Raw genomic sequence first — 25,216 nt, 5'->3', positions numbered from 1 at the left:
GTAGACAGGCCAACAAGGGGTGATGCCATATTGGATTTTTAGATTAGATTAGATTACATTACAGTGTGGAAACAGGCCCTTCGGCCCAACAAGTCCACACCGATCCGCCGAAGCGCAACCCACCCATACCCCTACATTTACCCCTATACCTAACACTACGGGCAATTTAGCATGGCCAATTCACCTGACCTGCACATCTTTGGACTGTGGGAGGAAACCGGAGCACCCGGAGGAAACCCACGCAGACACAGGGAGAACATGCAAACTCCACACAGTCAGTCAGTCGCCTGAGGCGGGAATTGAACCCGGGTCTCTGGCGCTGTGAGGCTGTAGTGCTAACCACTGTACCACCTTGCCGCCCACCGTGCCGCAGCAGCTTGGTACTGGGGAATGAACCCAGCCAGGTGTTAGATTTGGAGGTAGGTGAGCACTTTGGTGATAGCGACCACAATTCAGTTATGTTGACAATAGCAATGGGCAGCGATAGGTGCATACCTCAGGGAAAGAGGTATAACTTGGGGCAAGACAATTACCAGTGCTGTGCCACAAGGGTCTGTTTTGGGGCCACTGCTCATTGTCATTTATAAAAATGATCTCTATGTGGACATAGAAGGATGGGTCTGTAAACTGGTGGATGACACTAAAAAGGTAGGCAGAGTTGTGGATAGTGCCAAAGGATGTTGTGGATTACTGAGGGACATAAGACGCAGAGCTAGGTTGAGAAGTGGCAAATGGAGTTTAATGCAGGAAAGTGTGAGGTAGTTCACTTCAGAAGTACTAACAGGAATGCAGAGTATGAGCTAATGGTAAAATTGTTAGTAGTATAGATGAACAGAAATCTCAGTGTCCAGGCACATTACCCTGAAAGTTGCCACCCAGGTGGATAGGATTTTTGAGGTGGCGGATGGTAGGGGCATCGAGTTTCAGAGCCATGAGGTCATGCTGCAGCTGTACAAGACACTGGTGAGGTCACACCTGGAGTATTGCACACAGTTCTGTTCACCGCATTATAGGAAGGATGTGGAAGCTTCGGAAAGGGTTCAGAGGAGATTTACTTGGATGTTGCCTAGTATGGAAGGAAGGTCTTACAAGGAAAGGCTGCAGGAACTGAGGCTGTTTTCATTAGAGAGAAGGTTGAGTGTGACCTAATTGAGACATTTAAGATAGAGGGTTAATAACGGATAGTGAGTGCATTTTTCCTCAGATGATGACTACTAGCACAAGGGGACATCGCTTTAAATTGAGGGGTGATTAATATAGGACAGATGTCCAAGGCAGTTTTTTTTACTCAGTAGTAAGGGCATGGAATGACCTGGCTGTAAGCAACAGTAGTAGACTGTGATGTTAAATTAATATTGGACATACATATGGATAATAATGTAACAGTGTTGCTGAGATGGGCAGACTAATTTCACAGGTCAGCGCAACATCAAGGGTCGAAGGACCTGTACTGCACTGTAACGTTTTGCGTTCTGACAGTGACAGCATTCCTTCTTTTGGTCTGAAAGGCTTGGGTTGAAGCAGTGTCTCCTCCTGAATGGTAAAATCTCTGGCAATTCTGATACAAGTTTTTCTTTAAACCTAGGTTTAAGTCCCAGCTACTCCAGAAGTGTGTCATCATAACAGGTTGACTAAATTAGTTATAACTGATCAGTGTTGTCAACAGGAGAAGACAGCTCCCTCTGGCAGGTTCCTCAACTATCATATCACAATTTGATCAACAGGTGAAACTAACTGTTTCACACAGCTACTTGGTCTAAAATTGATTCATACGAATGTTGTTAACCCAGCCAGTATTTATTGCCTATCTGTGGTTGCTCGAGATGGTGGCGATAAGCTGTCTTCCTGAACATCTGTAGTATAAGATCTTAACAAGCAGTAGTTCAGCTTTCAGAGTTTATGAACTTGGCAGAGATGCTGATGTTTGGGAACGTTGAGGTTCCTGAAAATACTTCAGAGAAATCTGTGCAGCTTTCTGTTGAAAAGCTTCTTGTATTTTCAAGAGAGAGTGAGAGAGAGAGAGGCATTTGTCTTTGAGGCATTTCAGACCTCTTTTCATTTTACCGACACACTAAGGATGTCCTGGAAAAACATCATAGGCCCTGTCCAGCACTTCACCCTCTCTCTTCCAAAGTAGGCTTATCCAGCAATCAAAGCAACAAACCTCATCTTATGTCTTAAAAGCTTTGACTTCCATTCAATGTTACTTGTGCTTTCAGTCATTAACAGTCAAGTCACAGCTGACCAAGTCCAAGGAATCACACGCTACTGGAAAAATTTTCATCCAAAAGCCCTCAGCAGTTCCATATTCTTGATCCTTGTGGTACTTAAGTTTAAAGTAGATTGTAAGTCCAACCGTGATTCAAGCAGTACACCTCAAAGCTGTGGGTATGTTTTGACTGTTCATCATTGCATGTTACAATGTGTGGCCCTGCATTCGTTCTGCTTACTTACGATTGCCTTATTAGAACCCTCAATACCACCGCTCTTGCGGACATTCAAATCAACATTGGTTAGGCCACTTTTGGAATACTGTATTCAAGTCTGATCTCCGTTACAGGGAGAATGTTGTTAAACTTGAAAGGGTTCAGAAAAGATTTACAGGAACGTTGCCAGGGTTGGAGAGTTCGGGCTATAGGGGGGGTCTGGGGCTATTTTCCCCTGGAGTAATGACCTTAAAAAGAGGTTTATAACATCATGAGGGACATGGATGGGGTGAATAGATAAGGTATTTTCTCCCCAAGGTACAGAAGTCCAAAACTAAACAGCATAGGTTTAAGGGGAGAGGGGAAAGATTTCAAAAGGGATCTGAGGGGCAACTTCTTTCATTAGATTAGATTACTTAGTGTGGAAACAGGCCCTTCGGCCCAACAAGTCCACACCGCCCCGCCGAAGCGCAACCCCCTCACATCTAACACTACGGGCAATTTAGCATGGTCAATTCAACTAACCTGCACATCTTTTGGACTGTGGGAGGAAACTGGAGCACCCAGAGGAAACCCACGCTGACACGGGGAGAACGTGCAAACTCCACACAGTCAGTCGCCTGAGGCGGGAATTGAATCCGGGTTTCTGGCGCTGTGAGGCAGCAGTGCTAACCACTGTGCCACCGTGTCGCCTTTCATGTTGAGGGTGGAGAGAGTGTGTGGAATGAGCTGCCAGAGGAAGTGTTATAGGTTGGTATGAATACCACATTTAAAAGGCATCTCGATGGGTACATGAACAGGAAGGGTTTTGAGGGATGGTCCAAATGACACTAGATTAATTTAGGACATCTGGGCATCATGGAGGACAAGTTGAACTGAAAGATCTGTTTCTGTGCTGTACACCTCTAGCTTCTGACTCTCACCAGTCCCATGTTTGTTAGAACTCTCACACCGTTGCTCAGTATTCTAAAATTTTAATCTTATCACTGAAACAGATTGTTGTGTCGTATTTCAAAATGCAGCCACAACATCTTGAAGATAATTTGCGTTAATCATTAAGGACTTGAAGCTAGAGGGCACTAAACAATCAACTGTCTAAATTATTCTGAAACTATAACTAAAACATTTCAAGTACACTCTTCAAATCACTCCATTTTTTTTTTAAAAAGACCAAATATTCTGTATTCCTCGGTTTCCAAGTTCTCTCTGAACACAAAGGAGGACAAAAAGTGAACAGTGGGGATAGAATGACATATCCTACAGGCAGCTGCAGACACCATCTCATTTCCAAAAGACATTTCCAAGTGAATTAGCCAAGTTTTCATCAGCTTCACGTGTCCACCCTCTTGGACAGCATTGTCTGGAATTGCTTACAAGTTAAAATTAGTAACTCAAATTGCTGGAAAAACTCAACAGCTCAGGTATCATCCGTGGAAGGAAAGCAGAGTTAATATTTTGCATCCAGTGACCCTTCACGTCGCAACATAGATTTGGAGACAGCTTTTCCTGTGGCTTCAGAGGGGAGGCATTTATTGATAATGGCTCAAACACTTTTGTCCCATTATTTGGTAAATATCCAATGGATTCACCCCTCAAAAATTGTTATGCATTGGCCTAGAAAACACTGAAGGCTACCCAGCAATCTTTTTAAAAAAGTATTCTTTTTTTAAAAAACATTGTGTTCTGTGATGTGGAAACTTAAATCTACATGACACTTCAGTTTGCAAAGCAATGCTCAATTGATATGCCCATGGTTTACAAAATTAGCACTTGTTCAAGAAAACACTAATGACTTTTGTACCTGTATTCATACATCACACTTTAAAAAAAACTTGAAGGCAAAATTGTAGACTACATGTTCAATTTAAATACGATAAACAATAAAAATGAAATATAAATGCCAAGGATATGAGAACCAATAGGAAAGTAAATATTTACTCCCATGTCCTTTTTCCAATAAAGTCAAAGACTGAGTAGCTTTTGATGTCAGTCAACTGCCATTAGTATAGAATCAGCCACACAAGACAAACTAATGAAAGATTTTTAAAGTTCTCTTTTACATAGAATTCTCAGTGTGGAAAGAGGCCATTCAGCCCAACCAACCCTTCAAGTATCCCACCCAGACCCAGACCCATCCCCCGAACCTATCCCTGTAATTCTCTTCCATGGTTAACACACCTAACCTACATATCCCTGAACATTATGGGTAATTTAGCATTGCCAATCCACCCAACTTACACATCTTTGGACTGTGGGAGGAAACCAGAGCACCAGTTGATTTGTGAAATGTAGGGCAAGCAAAAGCCTAGTTCCCTTCAGCTGTAGTAAATTATTCCATGCACTGTCGATTACAAAACAGCCAAAAAAAAGTGTTCCACTTACTCTGATGAGGTTGGCTAGTTCAGTACAGACTGCATTGCAGTTAGCCAAGAATACACAATATCCACCCTAGGCCACATTCATCTTTGGAGATTCCTCAATCCCTATATAACCTATATCTAAGGAAAGATCCCTCAACCGGAAATGTTAACTCAGCTTTCTCTACATAGATGCTGCCAGACCTGCAGAATTTTTCCAGCTATTTCTGTTTTTGTTGTTAATAAAAGATCACTTTTTTTAAAAAAACTATTAGGATGTCTACATTTTAATTTAGATTTCAAAACAAATATCAAGTTTTATTCATAAAAATGTGACATTTGTGCTCAGTGGATTATTAACCCAAAACTCTAGATGGCTTGCCCTGTTTTATAACCATTGCACCAACTCATTTGGCCTGAGATGGCTTACTGAATTAAGTTACTAAAACATGGTATGAGCAGTTCCTGGAAAACTGAAAATCTACTGCTGCAAAGTGTGCATGTATTTAATTGTGGTTTCAGATTACTGCAGCTGAATATTTTACATTTCATTTACTTATTTAAAAATAAAAAACATAGCTGTGTTGGAAGAAAGTTGGCCACACGCACTGCCAAAGTTAAAGGCCTCAAATGGGTAAAAAAAAAGCAATAATCAGGTGTGCGGTTATTTCCAACCATGGCAAACACAGACATTCCAAGAAAATCTGTATACCTCTATGTACAATTCAAAAATAAAACAAATGGTGGATGCTGGAGGACTGAAAATAATTTCTGGCAAAATTCCGCTAGCATCTCAGAGTCAGAATTGTACAGCACAGAAACAGACCCTTCAGTCCAACTCAACCATGGTGACCAGATACATTAATTTAACCTGGGACCATTTGCTAGCATTAGGCCCATATCTCTCTAAACCTTCCCCTTCATATACCCATCGAGATGCATCTTAAATCATATAGTTGTATAGAGTCATATGGGATTCAACACTGCATTCAATAACTTGCGAGCTAAATTCCATCTTTTTTTAAAAACCCATCCCACACTTAGCTCTGATGTGGCATAGAGAAAGTGAAGTCTGCAGATGCTGGAGATTAGAGTCAGAGCGTGTTGCTGGAAAAGCACAGCAGGTCAGGCAGCAAACGAGGGGCAGGTGAATCAATGTTTCGGGCTGGAGGCCTTCGTCAGGAATGATTCCAGATTCTCCTGCTCCTCAAATGCTGCCTGACCTGATGTGGCATGGTTTGCTTTTGGCTCAGCCAACCCATTTTTCACCCACTATTACACCTCTTTTAAAAACCTCGCACCAACATAAAAAGGGGCAAAAGGCACAAAAATAAGGGACGGTTCAGAAGGGAGAGTGCATGAAATTCCTTCCATTAACACTGGATTCAATCTGCTCAAGAGGGCTGCTTCAAAAAATATTTTGTTTTCAAAAAACACCAACACAAACCACATTACACCATTTGCTTTTAGCACAAGACTACCCATCATTCTCTGCTACTCTTAATACTCAATCATTCAGCTTATCTTCTGCCTTGACTCACCACCCATAATTCTCGTTTATCTTTCCCCTTCATATGTCTCGCTCTGGGCTCTACCTAGCCATTTCACTGCTCCCACTTCCCTCAGCCTAGTCTTCAACATAAATGCCATTTCCTCACCCCACCCCTCCCCACAGCCATCAGTGAAGCCACCGGACTCAAAACCTTCTCTGCTTTCTTCCCACAGACCCTGCCAGACTTGCTGAGTTTCACCAGCAATTATTGTTATACAAAACAGTATTGGTTAAAAATAGCAATGTTGTACATTAAGCATAAGCTCATGCTCTCCAGAGCAATTAGGGATGAGCAACAAGTGCCGGGCCACTGATATCCACGGAAGAATAGAATGATGATGTTTTGGGGGAGAAGGTTGGTGCACAGACCTATTTAATTTAAATAGAAGTGAATCACTGAACGGAAACGGTGAGCGCCAGTCGGCAAATATCTTCACGCGCAAAAGTCCCTTCATGAAACTTGTCAAAAGGAATATCTGCCTGTCTCAAAAGTAAACTAGAATTTTGCACGTGAGCAAGTTTTAAAAAGTATGCGGAGGAAACCATAAAGAGTGTTTATATTTTAGTTTATTCGTTCCTAAAGCTCTCACACTGCAGTTGAGTTTTCATTTGGGGCGTCAGATGAGAATTTCGTTCAGCTTGATGAGTTAAGTTAGGGCGAGCACCAAAATTTAAAAACCTCGCACAAACATACAAGGGACGAAAGGCACAAATAAAAAGGGGACAGTTCAGAAGGGAGAATACATGAGATTCCTTCCATTAACACTGGATTCAATCCGCCCAAGAGGACTGCCTCGAAACGTATTCTGTTTTCAAAAACACCAACACAAACCACAAACTAACGAGCGGAGATCAAGAAAAATGTTTTACCTTTCGTTCCAACAAAGACAAAAGCCAAACCGAAGAACAGGACAACTCTTGAAGGGAACATTGTTCTCCTGAAGGCAAGCGAAAAGCTCTTGGGGGGAAAAAAAAACAAAAAATCCTCTCAAGAGACCCTACTTACAGAACAACTGACAACTTCACTGAAAACTTTTTCCCCCCGCTTTGATACTAAGCGCCTATTTATAAAGTAGCTAGTCTCCCCTGCTTTAAATGTGAGTGAAATTCTTCAATAAGGCTCCTCCTTCAAGGGTGGGGAGGGGGTGAGTCATTGGGAACTGTCGATCCATCTGATTGACAACGATCTGCTCCAATGAATGATCCAAGTGTCTCACAGTTTGGCCAACCGTGGGAATGGGGGTGGCGCTCCCTATCGGTGAAGGGGCGGGGTCACTGCTGGCCGGCCCCTTTGGGAAAACGTCCTGACCCCACCCTGATTGCGCTGCCAACTCAGGGTGTTCACTTTGTAGTTCGTTTTAGAAGGGAGAAATAACTGAGAGAGTATTATTTCAATGGACCATCACTGTGGAAGGCTGTAATGTAAAGTGACTTGGGAGTACTTATCCTAGGAGGCTAGGACAAATGTGAGGTAGGTAGTCAGGAAGGCTAATGAAATGTTGGTCTTTATTTCAAGGGGGTTGGAGTAAAAAGAGGAGTGAGTAGTTTAGGTTCCCATATTTAAAGAAAAAGTATTATTTCATTTTCGGCAGTTCAGACAATGATAACTAGGATGATCCCCAGTGTGGAGTCTTATAAGCAAAGGCTAAACGGTTTGGGATTCTAGACATTATTATTTAGAAGAACAAAAATTGGGATTCTAGGCCCTGGTGTTTAGAAGAATGAGAGTTGATCTCATTGAAATGGATAGTATTCCTAAGAGGCCTAAACAGGATAAATGCTGAGAGGATCTTTCCCATCATGGGAGAATCCATGGTTACAAGGCATAGTCTCAGAATGAAGGGACACTAATTTAAGACTGAAATGAGGAATTTCTTCTCGCAGAGGACTGAGTCTTTGGAAATCCTTGCCACAGAGTAGAGTTGGGGCAGAGTCCTGATGAAAATTGAAGGCTGAAGTAGATAGATTCTTAATAAGTAGTGGAATCAGGGTTTTGGGGAAAGGCAGGAAAGCGGATGTGAGAAATGTTGGATCAGCCATGATTCTGTTGAATTGCAGATCAGGCTCAAGGAGCCCAATGGTCTACACCTATTCCGTATGCTCTATGGTCTTATGGCCCTTCCAAACTGCTGGAACAGATACATGTCAGTAATAGATATCATTTATTTGCCATCTCCAAAGTCTACTGAAGCAGAGCAAAATAGTCTACAGACAGCCGATGAGTCATTTAGGGTATATCCCAAGAGCATTCCCGTGGTACTTTAAAATAACAGAATCCCAATTTTTAGGGTGCAGAAGAAGGCTTTTTTGGCCCATTGTATCCACATCAGTCCCTAATCAGGCTTTTTTAAATCTAGTGCCAATCTCCTGCCTTCTCATATTCCTGCACTATCCAATCCTCCCTCAAATGCCTCATTTGAGAACATCACTTTTCTAGACATCAGAATAATACAACAAAATTAGTGGAAACTACAGATATGTTACTGCATTTTCACTAATAAATGCAGAATATTTAATGAACATTTTTAATCAATATCTCGAGACTTTTTTAATTCAAATTTATTCTTTAATGCAAGGTGGGTATGCCTGACAGGAGTCAGCATTTTACAGAATTATTGTGGGTGTCCATTTGGCTCATGGTGTCAACACTGGTTCTTCAAATAAACATCACTACCTATTTCCAATCTCCTGGTTTTCCTTCATACACTTGCATAACAGTTCTATTCAAATAATCATCCTATTCCTTTTCGAATGCCACAATTGAACCATTTCCACCACACTTCCAGGCATTACATTCCATACCCTAGTTAGTCGCTGAGTAAAAAATTATCTCCTCACTTTGTCCTTGCTTCTTTTGCAGATCACTTTGTATCGATGCCCTCTTTTTGTTGTTCCTTTTAAGAGTGGAAACAGTTTCTTTTTATCTACTCTATCCAGCCTACCCATGACTTTGAAGAAGTATATCAAACCTGTTCTCAACTCCCAAAGAGAATAGACTCAATTTCTTCAATCTATCCTCATAACTGAAGTTTCATAAGCCTGGAAACATTCTTGTAACCTGCTTCTCTCCAATGCATTCACATCCTTCCTATGATGTTGCACCCAGAACAATACACAATTCTCCAGTCGAACAAGTGTTTTGTTCAACATCACCTCCTAGTTCTAATTATTGGAATCCAGAGATTAGCCATTTCAGAAGGTAGTTCAGAATCAACTACTATGCGTCTGAAATCATAGGTCAGACCATGTAAAACAACAGATTTCCTTAAAGGACATTAGAGAACTGGAGTCAAAAAGTGAGGTCTGGAAAAGCACAGCCAGTCAGGCAGCATCCAAGGAGCAGAAGAGTCAACATTTCAAGCATAAGCTCTTCATCAGGAATGTCATTCCTAATGAAGATCTAATGCTCGAAATGTCGACTTTCCTGCTCCTCCAATGGTGCCTGACTGGCTCAACTTTTTGAGACCTAATTTTTTGACTCTGATCTCCAGCATCTGCAGTCCTCATTTTCTTCTATTAGAGAAGTGGAAACATTTTACAACAATCATTATAGGAATCCACCAGCTACTCAGATCAGATTTGAACTCTTGACCCCAAGAGTCTGTGGATGATATTCCCATTGTCCCATCACCTCACTTAAAGCACAAGCCACAACAATGTAGTTCCATTAGTAAGATTTATAATACTATTGATTTTGGTTGATGAATACAAGTGTAAAATAAATAATATTTCTCAGAAGAAGATTACTGTGATGACGTAATAGCATAGAGTCATACAGCATTGAAACAGACCCTTTGGTCCAACCACTCCATGCCGGATATAATCCCAAACTAAACTGGTCCCATCTCCTGCTCCTAGCCCATATCCCTCCAAATCTTTCCTATTCATCTACTTGTCTAAGTGTCTTTTAAATATTGTAATTGTGGCAGCATCCACCACTTTCTCAGGAAGTTCATTCCATGCGAACCACCCTCTGTGTAAAAACATTGCCCCTTGTGTCTTTTTAGTTTTTTCTTCCCTCACCTTAGAAATCTGCCCCCTAGTGTTGAAATCTGCCATCCTAAGGAAAAGACATCTACCATTAACCCTATCTCTACCCCTCATGATTTTATAAACCTCTATAAGGTCACCTCTCAACCTCCTACACTCCAGTGAAAAAAGTCGCAACCTATCCAGTCTTCCTTTATAACTCAACCCCTCCATTTTTGTTGGAATATTTCAAATAATGTAGTATTAATGTTCATCACTTAATAACTTAGGGGGAAACAATAACAGAATGATAGTATAATTGGACTCATTAATCCAGAGACCTAGGTTTATGCTCTGGAGGTGTGGGTTTGGATACCAGAAGAGCTGCTAGTGGAATTTACATTCAATTAACAAAGATCTGGAATTGAAAGCTAGTCTCAGTAATGGTGACCCTAACAGAGATGATACGTTGTTGTCGAAACCATTTTGGATCATGAATAATGCCCGATAAGGAAGGAAGTGTGCTGTCCTTTTCTGGTCTGACTGACATATGACTTAAGATCCACAACAATGTGGATCCACAACAATATCCTCTGAAATGATTTAGTAAACCATTTAGTTCAAGGGAAAACTAGGGACGGGTTACAAATGCTTACCTTAACAGTGATACCCACATCGCATGAAGGAATGAGTAAACTCATGCCATGCGCACAGGAACTAGTCCTAACTGCCTGTTGAAATGACCGCTCACTGTAGAGACAGGATCCATTAACTAGAGCAAGGAGATGATGTTGATCTTGTGTCAGACACTTGTTAAGAGCACAACTGGCGTTTTGTGTACAGTTTAGGATACAGAAAGGATGTGATCCTTTCAAAAAGGGTGAAGAAGCCAGGGATAAGAAATTTCAGTTTTCAGGATAGATTGAAGAAGTTAGGACTATTCTCTTTGGAGTGGTGTGCCCTGTGTGATACAGATAAAGGTTCTGGCCTGATCTTAGTTTAGGCATGGTATTGTATGTCCAAGAATTAAATTTTGCATCAACTCACCTGCTGAAATCTCATGGGTCTCCACAGTTTGAGAATAACTGGTATACAGGTAAAAGGAAGAAGCAAGTGTGCAGGAATTCTAAAGTACAAGTCTTGTCCCACCACACCATCAATCCCATCCAAATTAAGCCTTTCTTACCATTTAATTAGTTGATGGCTGTTCCCTATCTTAACCCCATTTACCTGCCTTGGTTCCATAATCATTAAGATGCCCTTGTCTAACAGAAATCAATCAGCACAACAGCAAAGCAAAGATGCTGGGATAATAGGAAATAAGAACATAAAGCAAAAGTCCAGCAGCACCTGTGGAGTGAGAAACAGAGTTAGTAGATCAGGTTGGTGCAGGTCTGACAAATGATTATTGATTTGGCAGTTTTAGTCCTCTTATTGACACTGCCAAAACCTTTGATAAGGCTGTTAAAGTTAAGACTGGCTCTAGTGTGCATGGTGTGAGTTTACACATTCCTTCATGTAATATAGGCACCACTGTCAAGGTCAGCAATTGTAATCCATCCCTAGTTTTCCCTTGAACTGAATGGCTTGCTAGGCCATTTCAGAGGTTAGTTAAGAGTCAATCATATTGCTATGGATCTGAAGTCATATGTCAACCAGACTAGTCAAGTCAACATATTTCCTTCATTGTTTTTTATTTAAATAACTCCCTATCTCAGTTTTGACATTTCCGTTTGATCCCCAAATGCACCAGACATTTTGGTACCAAGAACTCTAGATTTTGTCTTTCCTTTGTGTGAGGGAATGCTTTCTCACATCATTCTGATCATCGTGGCTCCAATATTTAAGTTGAGTTCACTTCTAGATTCTTTTCCCCCTCCATCCCACCCAACACACCCAACAGAGAAAACAATTTATTTCCAATAGCCCTTTCAAATCCTTTAATCATCTTAAGTACCTCAATCAGATAACCCTTTAATCTTCTTCAAACTACCGAATACAGGCCTCATCTATCCAACACATCCACATAGTTTCATCATTTAGCCCTTCTCAAATATTTGGAAATAAGCAGTCATCACCTTGAAGAGAAAAAGGATTCCAAAAGAAAAACTTGCATTTAGATAGTGCCTTTCATAACCTCAAGATGTTCCAAAGTGAGTTTACAGACAATTTATTTAAGGCATTGATTCTTTATCCTGAACATGTTCTGTAGTTCCAAGCCTACAACTAGTTGGTTGACTCTAGCATTATGAATAATAGCTGCCATTTCTCAACGTGGCTGACAGGATTTTTAAATGCTTTTGCAGATTGAATCCCAACTCTGATACCAACCCAATGTGTTTAATTGTCGCAGTCCCCGCCCATCAACATTATCGTGTTTGATCCCAGCCGATTTAACATAGACTAAGGATCAGACCTCAGATTTTCCCAATTTTTACAGCTCAGTTACCGGTAACTGGGTGGCACCTGAACAAATAAAGCTGCCACTGCAACAGTTGTGAAGCATTATTTAATTGACTTCCACAGAAAGGGAAAGGTTGGTGTCGTTACAAGGAGGGCTGGTTGATATCTCCCATTTTATAACATTCCCCAGAATCAAAGCTATCGGTATTGCCTTATAACCTGACAAACGTTCAAACTAATACTTCATAAGGTTGGCAATATTCCCAACTCCAGTCCACTGTGCACATCATATGACCACTTTTTTTTATGATTCTTTATGATTGCATTCTTTATGATTTCCCTCATTACACCTTTACTAATAATTACCTAACATTTCTTCTTAAAGAGTCTTAGAATCGTGCAGTACAAGAGGCCCTTTGGCCTATCAAGTCTGCACCAACAAAATATCTACACTAGTCCCACTTTCTAGCATTTTTAGATTAGATTACTTACAGTGTGGAAACAGGCCCTTCGGCCCAACAAGTCCACACCGACCCGCCGAAGCACAACCCACCCAGACCCATTCCCCTAACACTACGGGCAATTTAGCATGGCCAATTCACCTAACCTGCACATTTTTGGATTGTGGGAGGAAACCAGAGCACCCAGAGGAAACCCACACAGACACGGGGAGAATGTGCAAACTCCACACAGAGTCGCCTGAGGTGGGAACTGAACCCAGGTCTCTGGCGCTGTGAGGCAGCAGTGCTAACCACTGTGCCACCGTGCTGCCCACGCCCATTTGGCCTGAAGTCTTGAATTTTCTGACTTTTTAAATACTTTTTAAAGGTTGCATATTTTCCTGCCTCACCTACCCTCCCAGCTCATGCATTCCAGATTCCCACCACTCTTTGAATGAAAATAAATTCCTCAAATCACCTCTAAGGCTTTCACTTTAAAGTTATGCCCCCTTGTTGAACATTTAACTAAGGGGAATAGTTGCTTTGTATCCACTCTATCTGTGCCCCTCAATTGTTTAAACTTTAATTAGGTCCCCTAGTGGCCTTTTCTGCTCTAAAGAAAATATTCTAAGTCTATCCAGCTTCTCTTTGTTGTGAAACTGCCCTATGAATAGGAAAGGTTTAGAGTGCTGGCAAAATGGGACGAGATTAATTTAGGATATCTGGTTGGTATGGATGAGTTGGACCAAAGGTCTGTTTCTGTGCTGTACATCTCTATGACTCTATGATTCTATTGTGGTGAATCTGCTCTGCATCCCCTCCAGTGCAATCATATCCTCTTTATAGTGTGGCGACCAGACCTGCACACAGTACTCCAGCTGTTACTTAACCAAAGTTGTTATTGTATTAGGAACGACTGATGACTCTGGGTCTGTACTTGATGGAGTTTAGAAGGATGAGGGGGGATGTCATTAAAACTTACAGAATACTGAGATACCTGCGTGGATTGGATTAGAGAAGATGTTTCCACTCCGGGACCTGAGAACACAGATTCAGAGTGAAGTGACTAGCCTTTCACTGAGAACTGAGAAGAGGAATTTCTTCAGCCAGAGGGTGGTGAATCTGTGGGATTCATTGCCACAAAGGGCTGTGGAGGCCAAGTCATTGAGTGTATTTAAGACAGAGATAGATAGGACCTTGATGAGTAAGGGGATTAATGGGACAAGGCAGGAGAGTGGGGTTGAGAAACATATCAGCAATGACTGAATGGCAGAGCAGACTTGATAGGCCAAATGGCCTAACTTTGTTCCTATTTCTTTTGGTCTTACGGTCTCGTACAGCTCCAATATAACCTCCCTGTTCTTATTGTCTATGCCATTACTGATGAAGACAAGTGACCCTTTTGACTTCTTAGCTACTCTATTAACCTGTACCTGCTGCCTTCATGGACAAGGACCCCCCAAGATCTCTCTGTCCCTCTGAACTTCCTCATGTCCCGTCATTTATTGAGTACTCCTGGACTTGTTACTTCTTCCGAAACACATCACATCACACTTAACAGGATTAAATTCCACCTCCCACTGATCTGTCAATCTGTCTAACCCATCCATATCCTCCTCTAACTTGGACCTTCTTCCTCACTGCTTGCATGCTTGTGACTGGTATTTTCATAGCCAATTTCTCTGATTTTGCTAAATGCGTTCCATTCTTTTTATTTTGCATTCTCGGCTTCAAATGGCATCACTGGAGCCAATTCATTATCTCGCTCCATCAGATCACTCTGTCCTTCTGCTTCTTTTGTGACAGCTCATCAGACTAACATCTGGATTCTACCAGCATCTTATTTTAAATATGAATGTGATCAATGATGTGTTAATGACCAGATAATCTGTTTATTTTTGTCATTTTGGTTGAGGAGTAGATATTTGCCTGGACACCAGGAAGCAGTCCCTGCACTTATTGAAATTGTGTCACTGGATTTTTACATTTACTGGAACTGGCAAATGGGATTTCAGTTTAACTTCCATCTGGAAGACAGCTCATCCAACAGTATAGCACTTCCTTGGGTAACACTGAAGTTTTAGTCTTGTCTTTTAATGTGACTCATTTTAAAAAAAAATGTTCATGGGATCTGGGCACGATGACTCAGTGGTTACCACTGCTGCTGAGACCTGGGTTTGATTCCAGCCTCAGGTGACTGTCTGTGTGGAGTTTGCACATTTTCCGTGTGTCTGCATGGGTTTCCTCTGGGTGCTCTGGTTTCCTCCCACAATCCAAAGATATGGAGGTTAGGTGAGTTGGCTATGCTAAATTGCCCATGGTGTTCAGAGATGTGTAAGCTAGGTGCATTAGTCAGGGGTAAATATAGGGTAGGTGGAATGGGTCTGGGTGGATTACTCTTTGGAGGGTCAGTGTGGATCTGTTGGGCTGAAGGGCCTGTTTCCATGCTGTAGGGATTCTATGAAATCTACGGGTGTCACTGGCTAGGTCAGCATTTATTTCCCATCCCGAATTGCTCCTGAAAAGATGGAGGTGAGCTGTTTTCTTAAAGCACTGTAGTCCTTGGAGTTTAGGCACATCACAATGTTGTTAGGAAGAGTATTCTAACAAAGAGTCATAGGGATATACAGCACAGAAACTTCAGTCCAACCATCCATGCCAACCACATATCCTAAATTAAATCATCCCATATGCCAGAACATGGCCCATATCCCTCTAAACCCTTCCTATTCATATACCCATCCAAGTGCCTTTTAAATGATATAATTGTACCAGCCCCCACCACTTCCTCTGGCAGCTCTTTCCATACACCCTCAACCCTCTGCATGAAAACGTTGCCCCTTAGGTCCCTTTGAAATCTTTCCCCTCTCACCCTAATTCTGGACTCCCCCACCCCAGGGAAAAAAACCTTATTTATTTACCTTATCCAAGCCCCTCATGATTTTATAAATCTCTATAAAGTCACCCCTCAGTCTCTGACACTCCAGGGAAACAGTCCCAGTCTATTCTACCTCTCCCTATAGCTCAAACTCTCCAACTCTGGCAACATCTTGTAAATCTTTTCTGAAACCTTTCAACCCTCCTATAGCAGGAAGGCTAACACCTTAACCCAGCAAGAGTGAAGAGGCAGTGATATACTTCCAAGTCAGGGTGGTGTGTGTACCTTGAAGAGATCTTGAAGGTGGTCATTTTTTCATGCATCTATTGCTCTTGTTGTTCAGATAGTACAGATCACAGGTTTAGAAGGTGTTGCCAATGGAATCTCAGTGTATTACTGAAGTGCATCTTAGATGATACACAACTCTATCACTGTGCATCAGTGGTGAGGGGAATGAATGTCAAGGGTGGTGCTAAGGGGTAAAAACAATGACTGCAGATGCTGGAAACCAGATTCTGGATTAGTGGTGCTGGAAGAGCACAGCAATTCAGGCAGCATCCGAGGACAGGCAAAATCGACGTTTCGGGCAAAAGCCCTTCATCAGGAATAAAGGCAGAGAGCCTGAAGCATGGAGAGATAAGCTAGAGGAGGGTGGGGGTGGGGAGAGAGTAGCATAGAGTACAATAGGTCAGTGGGGAAGGAGATGAAGGTGATAGGTCAGGGAAGAGAGGGTGGAGTGGATAGGTGGAAAAGGAGCTGGGCAGGTCGGACAAGTCCGGACAAGTCGAGTTGCTGGAGGTTAGAAAGTAGGATGAGGTGGGGGAAGGGGAAATGAGGAAACTGTTGAAATCCACATTGATGCCCTGGGGTTGAAGTGTTCCGAGGCGGAAGATGAGGCGTTCTTCCTCCAGGCGTCTGGTGGTGAGGGAGCGGCGGTGGAGGAGGCCCAGCACCTCCATATCCTCGGCAGAGTGGGAGGGGGAGTTGAAATGTTGAGCCACTGGGCGATTTGGTTGATTGATGCGGGTGTCTCTGAGATGTTCCCTAAAGCGCTCTGCTAGGAGGCGCCCAGTCTCCCCAATGTAGAGGAGACCGCATCGGGAGCAACGGATACAATAGATGATATTAGTAGATGTGCAGGTAAAACTTTGATGGATGTGAAAGGCTCCTTTAGGGCCTTGGATGGAGGTGAGGGAGGAGGTGTGGGCACAGGTTTTACAGTTCCTGCGGTGGCAGGGGAAAGTGCTAAAGTCAAGTGGGCTGCTTTGTGTTGGATGGGGCCAAGCTTCTTCACTGTTGTTGGATGTGCAGCCACCTAGGCAACTGGACAGTATAGCTGTTGTCTGTGCTTTAGACACTTCAACTAGTTTATGCATTCGTAACATTTCACACAGGCATTCTTTTAGGTGAGGTGAACAAAGAGACACAGAGTCCAGTTTGCAGTTCAACTTGATTTAATTAAAAATATGCTTTATTAAAAATCTTTGTTAGTATTCCCCATAGTTTCACAATATTTACTCTCTGTCAAGCTCTTTCCATCTGAAAAAGAATATTACCTGCAACAGTCATTTACTGGGCCATTGGACTCTTCATCCCCTCCGACATAGGGCTGCAGCTCTCTTCCAAAGTAGTGGGTCTCAGAGGTCAGAGTGGAACTTCTCCTAGGTTTTGTTGAGTTGCTGCACCATTTTCTGCGATGAGTCTGACAAGCATTCATTGATGGGGTGGCTTCCAGGTCTTTGTTTTTATCCCCTTCCTCCCAGACTTTCCAGAATGTTCTGTTGCCTTTGGCCAATAGGTTCAAGAGCAGGATTTAATGGGGAGAAGGGATCTAATGGGATCATGTTTCCAGCCTTCCCTTGAGTTGCCATGCCAGGGAGGTATAAAATGCTCATCCTCAGGCATCAGCTGGAAGTCAAGTTGCCAGAACATCTGATCAATAATTCTGCAATACGCCATCCTCAGGCGGGTTGTAGCTGGATCCCCTTGCATCTTTGTGACCTCTTTGACTTTGGTTTTCACTTTTTTCTGTAGCTGAAACCTGCTGGTTGCTTTTTAATTTAGTTTGGCCAATTTTCTATCAGGTCTGCTTTCTATAGTTGTAGAATATCCACCTTTGGGCCCATGGTCACTTAATGACAGATCATGCTCTTGACTTGTGCTTCCAGACAATGGACAGGCTTTGGGAGGTGAATTACTCACTGCAGAATTCCTAACCTCTGACACGTTCCTGTAGCCACAATATTTAAATGGCTGATCCAGTTCAGTTTCTGGTCAATAGCAATCTCCCAGGATGTTGATGGTGGAGCATTCATTGATGATATTGCCATTGAACAACAAGGAGTGATGATGAGATTCTCTTACATTGTAAATGGTCCTTGCTTTACACTTGGGTGGTGCCATTTACCAGCAAAAGCTTGGATTTTATTCAGGTCTATCTAAATATGGACACGGATTGCTTCTGTATCTGAGACTTTGCAAATGGTGCTAAACATTGTGTAACTGACAGTGAGCATCTCCACTTTTACCCTTGCACTGGAAGGAAGGTTATCGATGAAGCAGCTGAAGGAAGCCAGACCCAGGACTCTATACTGAGGAACTCCCAGAGACAACCTCAGGTTGAAGTGACTGATCTCTGACAACCACATTTTCCTTTGTGCTAAGCATTTTGGAATCAGCAGAGAGTATTCTTCTGCTTCCCATTGACTCTACATTTGTTAAAATTTCTTGAATCTATGCTCATTCAAATGCTGCAGTGATGTCAAGGGCAGTCATTTGAACCTCATCTCTGGATTTCAGGTCATTCTTCCATATTTGAGCCAAACTATAATGGAGTCAGAAGCTGAGTGGTCCTAGAGGAACCTAAACTGGTTGTCACCGAGCAGGTTATTGCTGAGCAGGTGCTATCAATAACAGTTTTCATCACTTTACGGATCATCAAAGGTCGACTGATTAGTCGCTAATTGGTTGTGTTGGATTGGTTCTGCTTTTGCGCAGAAGATTAACCTGAGCAATTTTCCACATTGGCAGGTAGTTGCCTCTGTTGTAGCTGTACTGGAACAGGTGGCTAAGGGTATGGTTAGTACTGGACCAAAAGTCTTCACTATTGTTACTGTAATGTTATTAGGGACTAAGTAAAAACAGTGACTGCAGATGCTGGAAACCAGATGCCTGAACTGCCTGAACTGCTGTGCTCTTCCAGCACCACTAATCCAAAATCTGTTATTAGGGACTGTTACCTTCTTGTTATCATATGGCTTGAGCTATTTGTGGATGTCACATGAATGAATCAAATTGGCTAAGGACTGTCATCTGTGATGCTGACGATCTCAAGATGGATCATCTACTTCACATTTCAGGCTGAAAATTATGTGAATAATTCAGTCTTGATTTTGTGCTGGGATTCCCCACCATTGAGGATGGCAATATTTGTTGACACTCCATTTTCTGTTAGTTATTTAAATGTCCACCATTCATAACTGGGCATGGAAGGGCTGTAGAGCGTTGATCTGTTGCTCTGGGATTGGTCAGCCTAGTCTATTGTATCTGTTTGAATTCCCTTCCATTTAGCGTAACGGTAGTGCTGCACAACACAATGGAGGGCCTCATTCCCGATGAAGGGCTTTTTCCTGAAACGTCGATTTTCCTGCTCCTCAAATGCTGCCTGACCTGCTTGCTTTTCCAGCACCACTCTAATCTATCCTCAATGTGTGTCGACCAGGACAGTGCAGTGCTCACTCCTATCTATACAGTCATGGGCAGATGTGTTGGTGACAGAAAGATTGGTGAGGAAAAGGGCGAGTAGATTTTTCTTCTTATTGATTTCTTCACCACCTACCACAGACCCAGTCTAGCATTATTGCCCTTTAGGATTCAGCCAGCTCTGCTGGTAGCAGTGCTACTGAGCCACACTTGATGATGGAGATTGAAGACCTGCTCAGAGTACATTCTGTGCCCTTGACACCCTAAGCAGTTCCTCAATGATACAGGTAATAATCAGCTGGAGCTTCCCTTGCTGATGTTTGACCTGGTGCTGTGTGAATTCACAGGTTACAATATAAACGTTGAAGACTCCCAGAGCAACACCTTCCCAACTGTATAACATGGTGCCAATGATCTGCTGGGCCTCACCTGCTAGTGGGACATTTTCATAAGTATGATTACATAAAGCTTGATTAATCTGTAGGACAATTCTTCCCAAATTTGGCACAAGCCCCCAGATGTTGGTGAGGAGAATTCTGCAGTTTCTCTGGGCTCTTTTTGGTGCTGAGGTTGATTGTTTGGTTTTGTTCCCGTCCAGGCTTCATAGCAGTTTGATACAACTGAATAGCTTGCCAGGTAATTTCAGAGAGCAGTTAATACTCAACCACATTGCTGTGCACCTGGAGCCACACAGACCAGAACAGGTAAGGGTGGCAGATTTCCTTCTCTGAAGTGAATCAGATGGATTTTACCACAATGGTTACACTGTTGCGATTGACTAATATTCAATATCTAGCATTCAGTTGAAGTCTTCTCTGCCATTTAATGATATCATGACTGATCTGATATTCCTCACCTAAACTTTCTTTCTTTTTCTTCATAACCCTTGTTTCCATTACTGACACATCTGTCTATCTCAGATTTGAATATACTAATGTCACAGCCTGTACAGCTTTTTGTGATGATGAATTCCATGAATTCATTGCCCTTTGAAAGAAGAAAATCATCCTTATCTCTGTCTTAACTGGTGCCCCCTTACTCTGAGATCATATCACCTGGTCCATGGCTTCAAGGGAAACAGCCTGTCAGGATCTACCTTGTCAAGTCCCCTTAGAATCGGTTGAAAAAAGGTCATTCTTCAAAACTCCAACGAGTACAAATATCCACGAAACCTCTTCCTGCATAAGAAAATCCCTCCATATATGGGATCAGCCCAGTGTACCTTCTCCAGTACGAATAGATCTTTCCTTAGATAGGGGACCAAACCTGTTCACAATATTCCATTGGTGGTCTGACTGTGCCTTGTATAATTTCAACAAACCCACCCTACTTTTATATTCTATTCCCTTTGAAATAAAGGCCAACATTCAATTTGCCTTCCCTATTACACATTGAACTTGTAGGGTTTTTTCCATTTAAGCATGAGAATCCCCCAATCCCTCCATGCTGCAGTTTTCTGCATTCTTTCTCCATTTAAATAATATTCAGCTCTTCTATTCATCCTGTCAAAGTGTATAACTTCACACTTTCTCACATTATGCTCCACCTGCTAAGTTTTCATCTGTTCACTTAACCTGTTTATAACCCACTGCAAACTCTCTCACTAGTCGCCTTTCCCCTATTATTCTGACATGTGAATCTTGGCTACAATACAGTCATTTCCCCCATCCAAGTCATGAATATACCTTGTAAATAATTGTGGCACTAACACTGATGCTTGTGACACTCCACCAGTTACAAGGTGCCATCCTGAAAATGCCCCTTTGTTCGAAATCTCGGTATTCTATCAGTTAACTGATCTTTGATCCCTGCCAAATTACTACCGCCAATACCCTATCTTCTTAACTTATCAACTACACGTATGTGTGATACTTGAAATGCCTGTTAGAAATCCAAATATGTTAGAAATGCAAAAAGGTGCAGCAGGTAATCAGGAAAGTTAAAGGAATGTTGGTTCTTATTTCAAAGGTTTGGAGTATAAGTGTTAGGAAAGACTGATTGCAACTTTATAAGCTGGTGAAACCACATCTACAGTACTGTGAGCAAATCCGGCCACCTTACTTAAGGAAAGATATCATTTCTTTGGAGGCAGTTTGGAAAACAAACATGAGAATGATCCCTGTTATGGATATCATGATTTGGAGGTGCCTGTGTTGGACTGGGGTGTACAAAGTTAAAAATCACACAACACCAGGTTATAGTCTAACAGGTTTAATTGGAAGCACACTAACTTTTGGAGCGCTGCTCCTTCATCAGATGGTTGTGGAAGGATTGTCTTAAGCAAAGGCTACACAGATTGGGACACTACATACTTGAGTTTAGAAGAATGAAGGCTGATTTCATTGAAAAATGAAGGATGGAGAGGTCCAGGAAGGGGAGGGAGGTGTCAGAGATGGTCCAGGTAAATTTAAGGTCAGGGTGGAATGTGTTGGTGAAGTTGAAAATGCATCTGGACAGGTGCATGAGTAGGTGGGGAGTAGAGGGATACAGATGCTTAGGATTTGGTCGACACATTTAGACAGTAGATTTGCATCGGTTCAGGCTTGGAGGGACGAAGGGCCTGTTCCTGGGCTGTAAATTTTCTTTGTTCTCTCTGTTTTACTTCAGAATGAAGTACAAGATTAAAAGTTGATGCTCCAGTGCAGTGCTAAGAATGTTCTGCATGTCAAGGGTGTTGTCTCTTGAATAACATGTTAAACTGACTTGTAATTTGCCCTCTCAGGTGCAAAAGATCCGATTGTAATATTTCAAAACAGGGAAAGGGAGTTATCTCTGATGTCCTGGCCAATATTGATCCTTCCCTTTGTTCTGTCCAATTGATACTATGGTTATTGATCACAGCGTAGACATTTGCTGAGTACAAATCACCGATCACATTTCATACATTGCAACAGAGACTACACTTATCCCAAATCTCATTATTTTATGTACTTAGTGGTACAGCATGGAAACAGATCCTTTGGTCCAACTCGTCCATGCAGACCAATCATCCTGAATTAATCTGCTCCCATTTGTCAGCATTTGGCTCGTACCCCTCTAACCCCTTCCTATTCATATACCTATCCAGATGTCTTTTAAATGTTGTAATTGTACCAGCCCCCACCACTTCCTCTGGCAGCTCATTTTCATACACGCACCACCCTCTGCATGAAAATGTTACCCCTTAAGCCCCTTTAAAAATTCCCTCTCACCTTAAACCTGTGCACTCTAGCTAAGGTTTCCCTAACCTGGGAAAAAGACTTTGGCTGTTGACCCTATCCATGCCCCTCCTGATTTTATAAAGCTCTATAAGGTCACCACCTCAGCCTCCAATGCTCCAGGGAAAACACCCCCAGCCTTTCCCTCTGACTCAAACCTTCCAATTCCAATGACACTTTTGTTTTTTCTCCACCTTCTGAAGTTTAACGACATCTTTTCTGTAGAAGGGGGGGCCACATCATTAATTGCAAAGCACTTTGAAAGGGATGGTAGTCTTTAAATGTCTTACTCAAATGCCAGGCTTTTTATTGAGTGAGAAGTGAGCTGTAAGGTAAGAAGTAGGCCAGCTGATCTGAGAGAGATGGGGGTGGATGGAGGATGTTATAGAAAAGGAGGAGTTCATTGTCTGAAGTTATTGAACTCAATATTGAGTCCAAAAGTGCTGAAGTGGAAAATAAGGCACTGTTCCTTCAGTTTGTGTTGGGCTTTCACTGTACCATTGTAGCAAGCCTAAGATGGAGACAAGATCATGCATTGAAAAGGCAAGTGACTGTAAGGTCAGGGTCATTCCATCAACTGCCCATGGCAGAATTTGAACCCATGCCCCTAAAACATTAGCCTAAACCTCTGTGTAACTGGTCCTTTACCACTATATCCCTGCATGCCCAAAAAGAGGGATGTTTAATACTCACCCTGCCCATCACCCAGTGTACTAATAGCAAATTAGTTTCTTAAACTTTCTCATCTAGCGCTCCTGTGAAGCTGTTGAACTGAATGGCAGTACTCTAGGAAAGCCAAGGTACATCTTAGGTCTCTGTTGGGTTGATTGTTTTCTACCAGGACACTGGAATATGGGTCAATTGAGAGCAGCACTCCCAGGAATCGAGTCCTCGTGAGGAGTATGAGCCCAGCTTGGCATGGCTTATAGACTAGGTAAAAACAATGACTGCAGATGCTGGAAACCAGATTCTGGATTAGTGGTGCTGGAAGAGCACAGCAGTTCAGGCAGCATCCGAGGAGCAGTAAAATCGACGTTTCGGGCAAAAGCCCTTCATCAGGAATAAAGACAGAGAGCCTGAAGTGTGGAGAGATAAGCTAGAGGAGGGTGGGGGTGGGGAGAAAGTAGCATAGAGTACAATAGGTGAGGGGGGGAGGGGATGAAGATGATAGGTCAGGGAGGAGGGTGGAGTGGGTAGGTGCTGAAAATGTGTTGCTGGAAAAGCGCAGCAGGTCAGGCAGCATCCAAGGAATAGGAGAATCGACGTTTCGGGCATAAGCCCTTCTTCAGGAAGGGCTTATGTCCGAAACGTCGATTCTCCTGTTCCTTGGATGCTGCCTGACCTGCTGCGCTTTTCCAGCAACATATTTTCAGCTCTGATCTCCAGCATCTGCAGACCTCACTTTCTCCTCAGAGTGGGTAGGTGGAAAAGAAGATAGGCAGGTAGGACAAGTCATGGGGACAGTGCTAAACTGGAAGTTTGGAACTAGGGTGAGGTGGGGGGAGGGGAAATGAGGAAACTGTTGAAGTCCACATTGATGCCCTGGGGTTGAAGTGTTCCGAGGCGGAAGATGAAGCGTTCTTCCTATAGACTGTCAAGTTGAAATGTTAACTACGCTTCTTTGTTTTCTAATTTTTAACAAGAAGGACTGTAATGCTTAGCATTCCAACTTTTTGTCTTCTTTATTTTTCTGTTTCGTACCAAGGTACCTTTATACCTAGGAGGAGAAAGTGAGGTCTGCAGATGCTGGAGATCAGAGCTGAAAATGTGTTGCTGGAAAAGCGCAGCAGGTCAGGCAGCATCCAGGGAACAGGAGAATCAACGTTTCGGGCATAAGCAGGAGAAACGTCGATTCTCCTGTTCCCTGGATGCTGCCTGACCTGCTGCGCTTTTCCAGCAACACATTTTCAGCTACCTTTATACCTAAGATGTTGTTGTAAGTGGAGACTTGTAAACTTTTCCCTGTACTCATGCGAGTACATGTGACAATAAACCTGATTCAATTCATGTAGCACCTTTTGCATCCTCAGGATGTCCCAAGTTTTCTCACACATGGGGAGTTTGGTTACTGGTGTAACACAGGCAAACTCACAGCAGGCAATAGACTTACAAGGAGATCTTGACCAAACACTGTGTGTGCTGTCCGGATATGTTAGCCTGCACTAGATTTAAATCTCTGGTGTGGGACTTGAACTCACAAACTTCTCACTCAGAGATGGGAGAGACCCAAGGCTAGCACCCAGTTCAGTACTGGTCAGCTTGATGAAATGGCAGGAGGTGATATGAAAGAAA

At 42.5% G+C, this 25,216-nt stretch overlaps 1 protein-coding gene across 1 annotated transcript in view; it reads right to left on the bottom strand.

The window, feature by feature from the left end:
• Positions 1-7,436, bottom strand: part of LOC122550923 (CD99 antigen-like) — a 45,247-nt gene extending 37,811 nt beyond the window's left edge. Inside the window, exon 1 of the mRNA XM_043692388.2 lies at positions 7,206-7,436. Coding sequence (XP_043548323.1) covers positions 7,206-7,266 — 61 coding nt within the window. The 5' untranslated portion in view covers positions 7,267-7,436. The remainder of the gene's footprint in view (positions 1-7,205) is intronic.
• Positions 7,437-25,216: the final 17,780 nt, after the last annotated feature.

Source organism: Chiloscyllium plagiosum, unplaced genomic scaffold (genome assembly GCF_037043375.1).
Source record: "Chiloscyllium plagiosum isolate Xiang-an unplaced genomic scaffold, Cpla_swu_hap1 HiC_scaffold_6, whole genome shotgun sequence".
Taxonomy (NCBI): Eukaryota; Metazoa; Chordata; class Chondrichthyes; order Orectolobiformes; family Hemiscylliidae; genus Chiloscyllium; species Chiloscyllium plagiosum.
The sequence above is the reverse complement of the archived record's forward strand: the minus strand, read 5'-3'. Positions and strand labels throughout refer to the sequence as shown.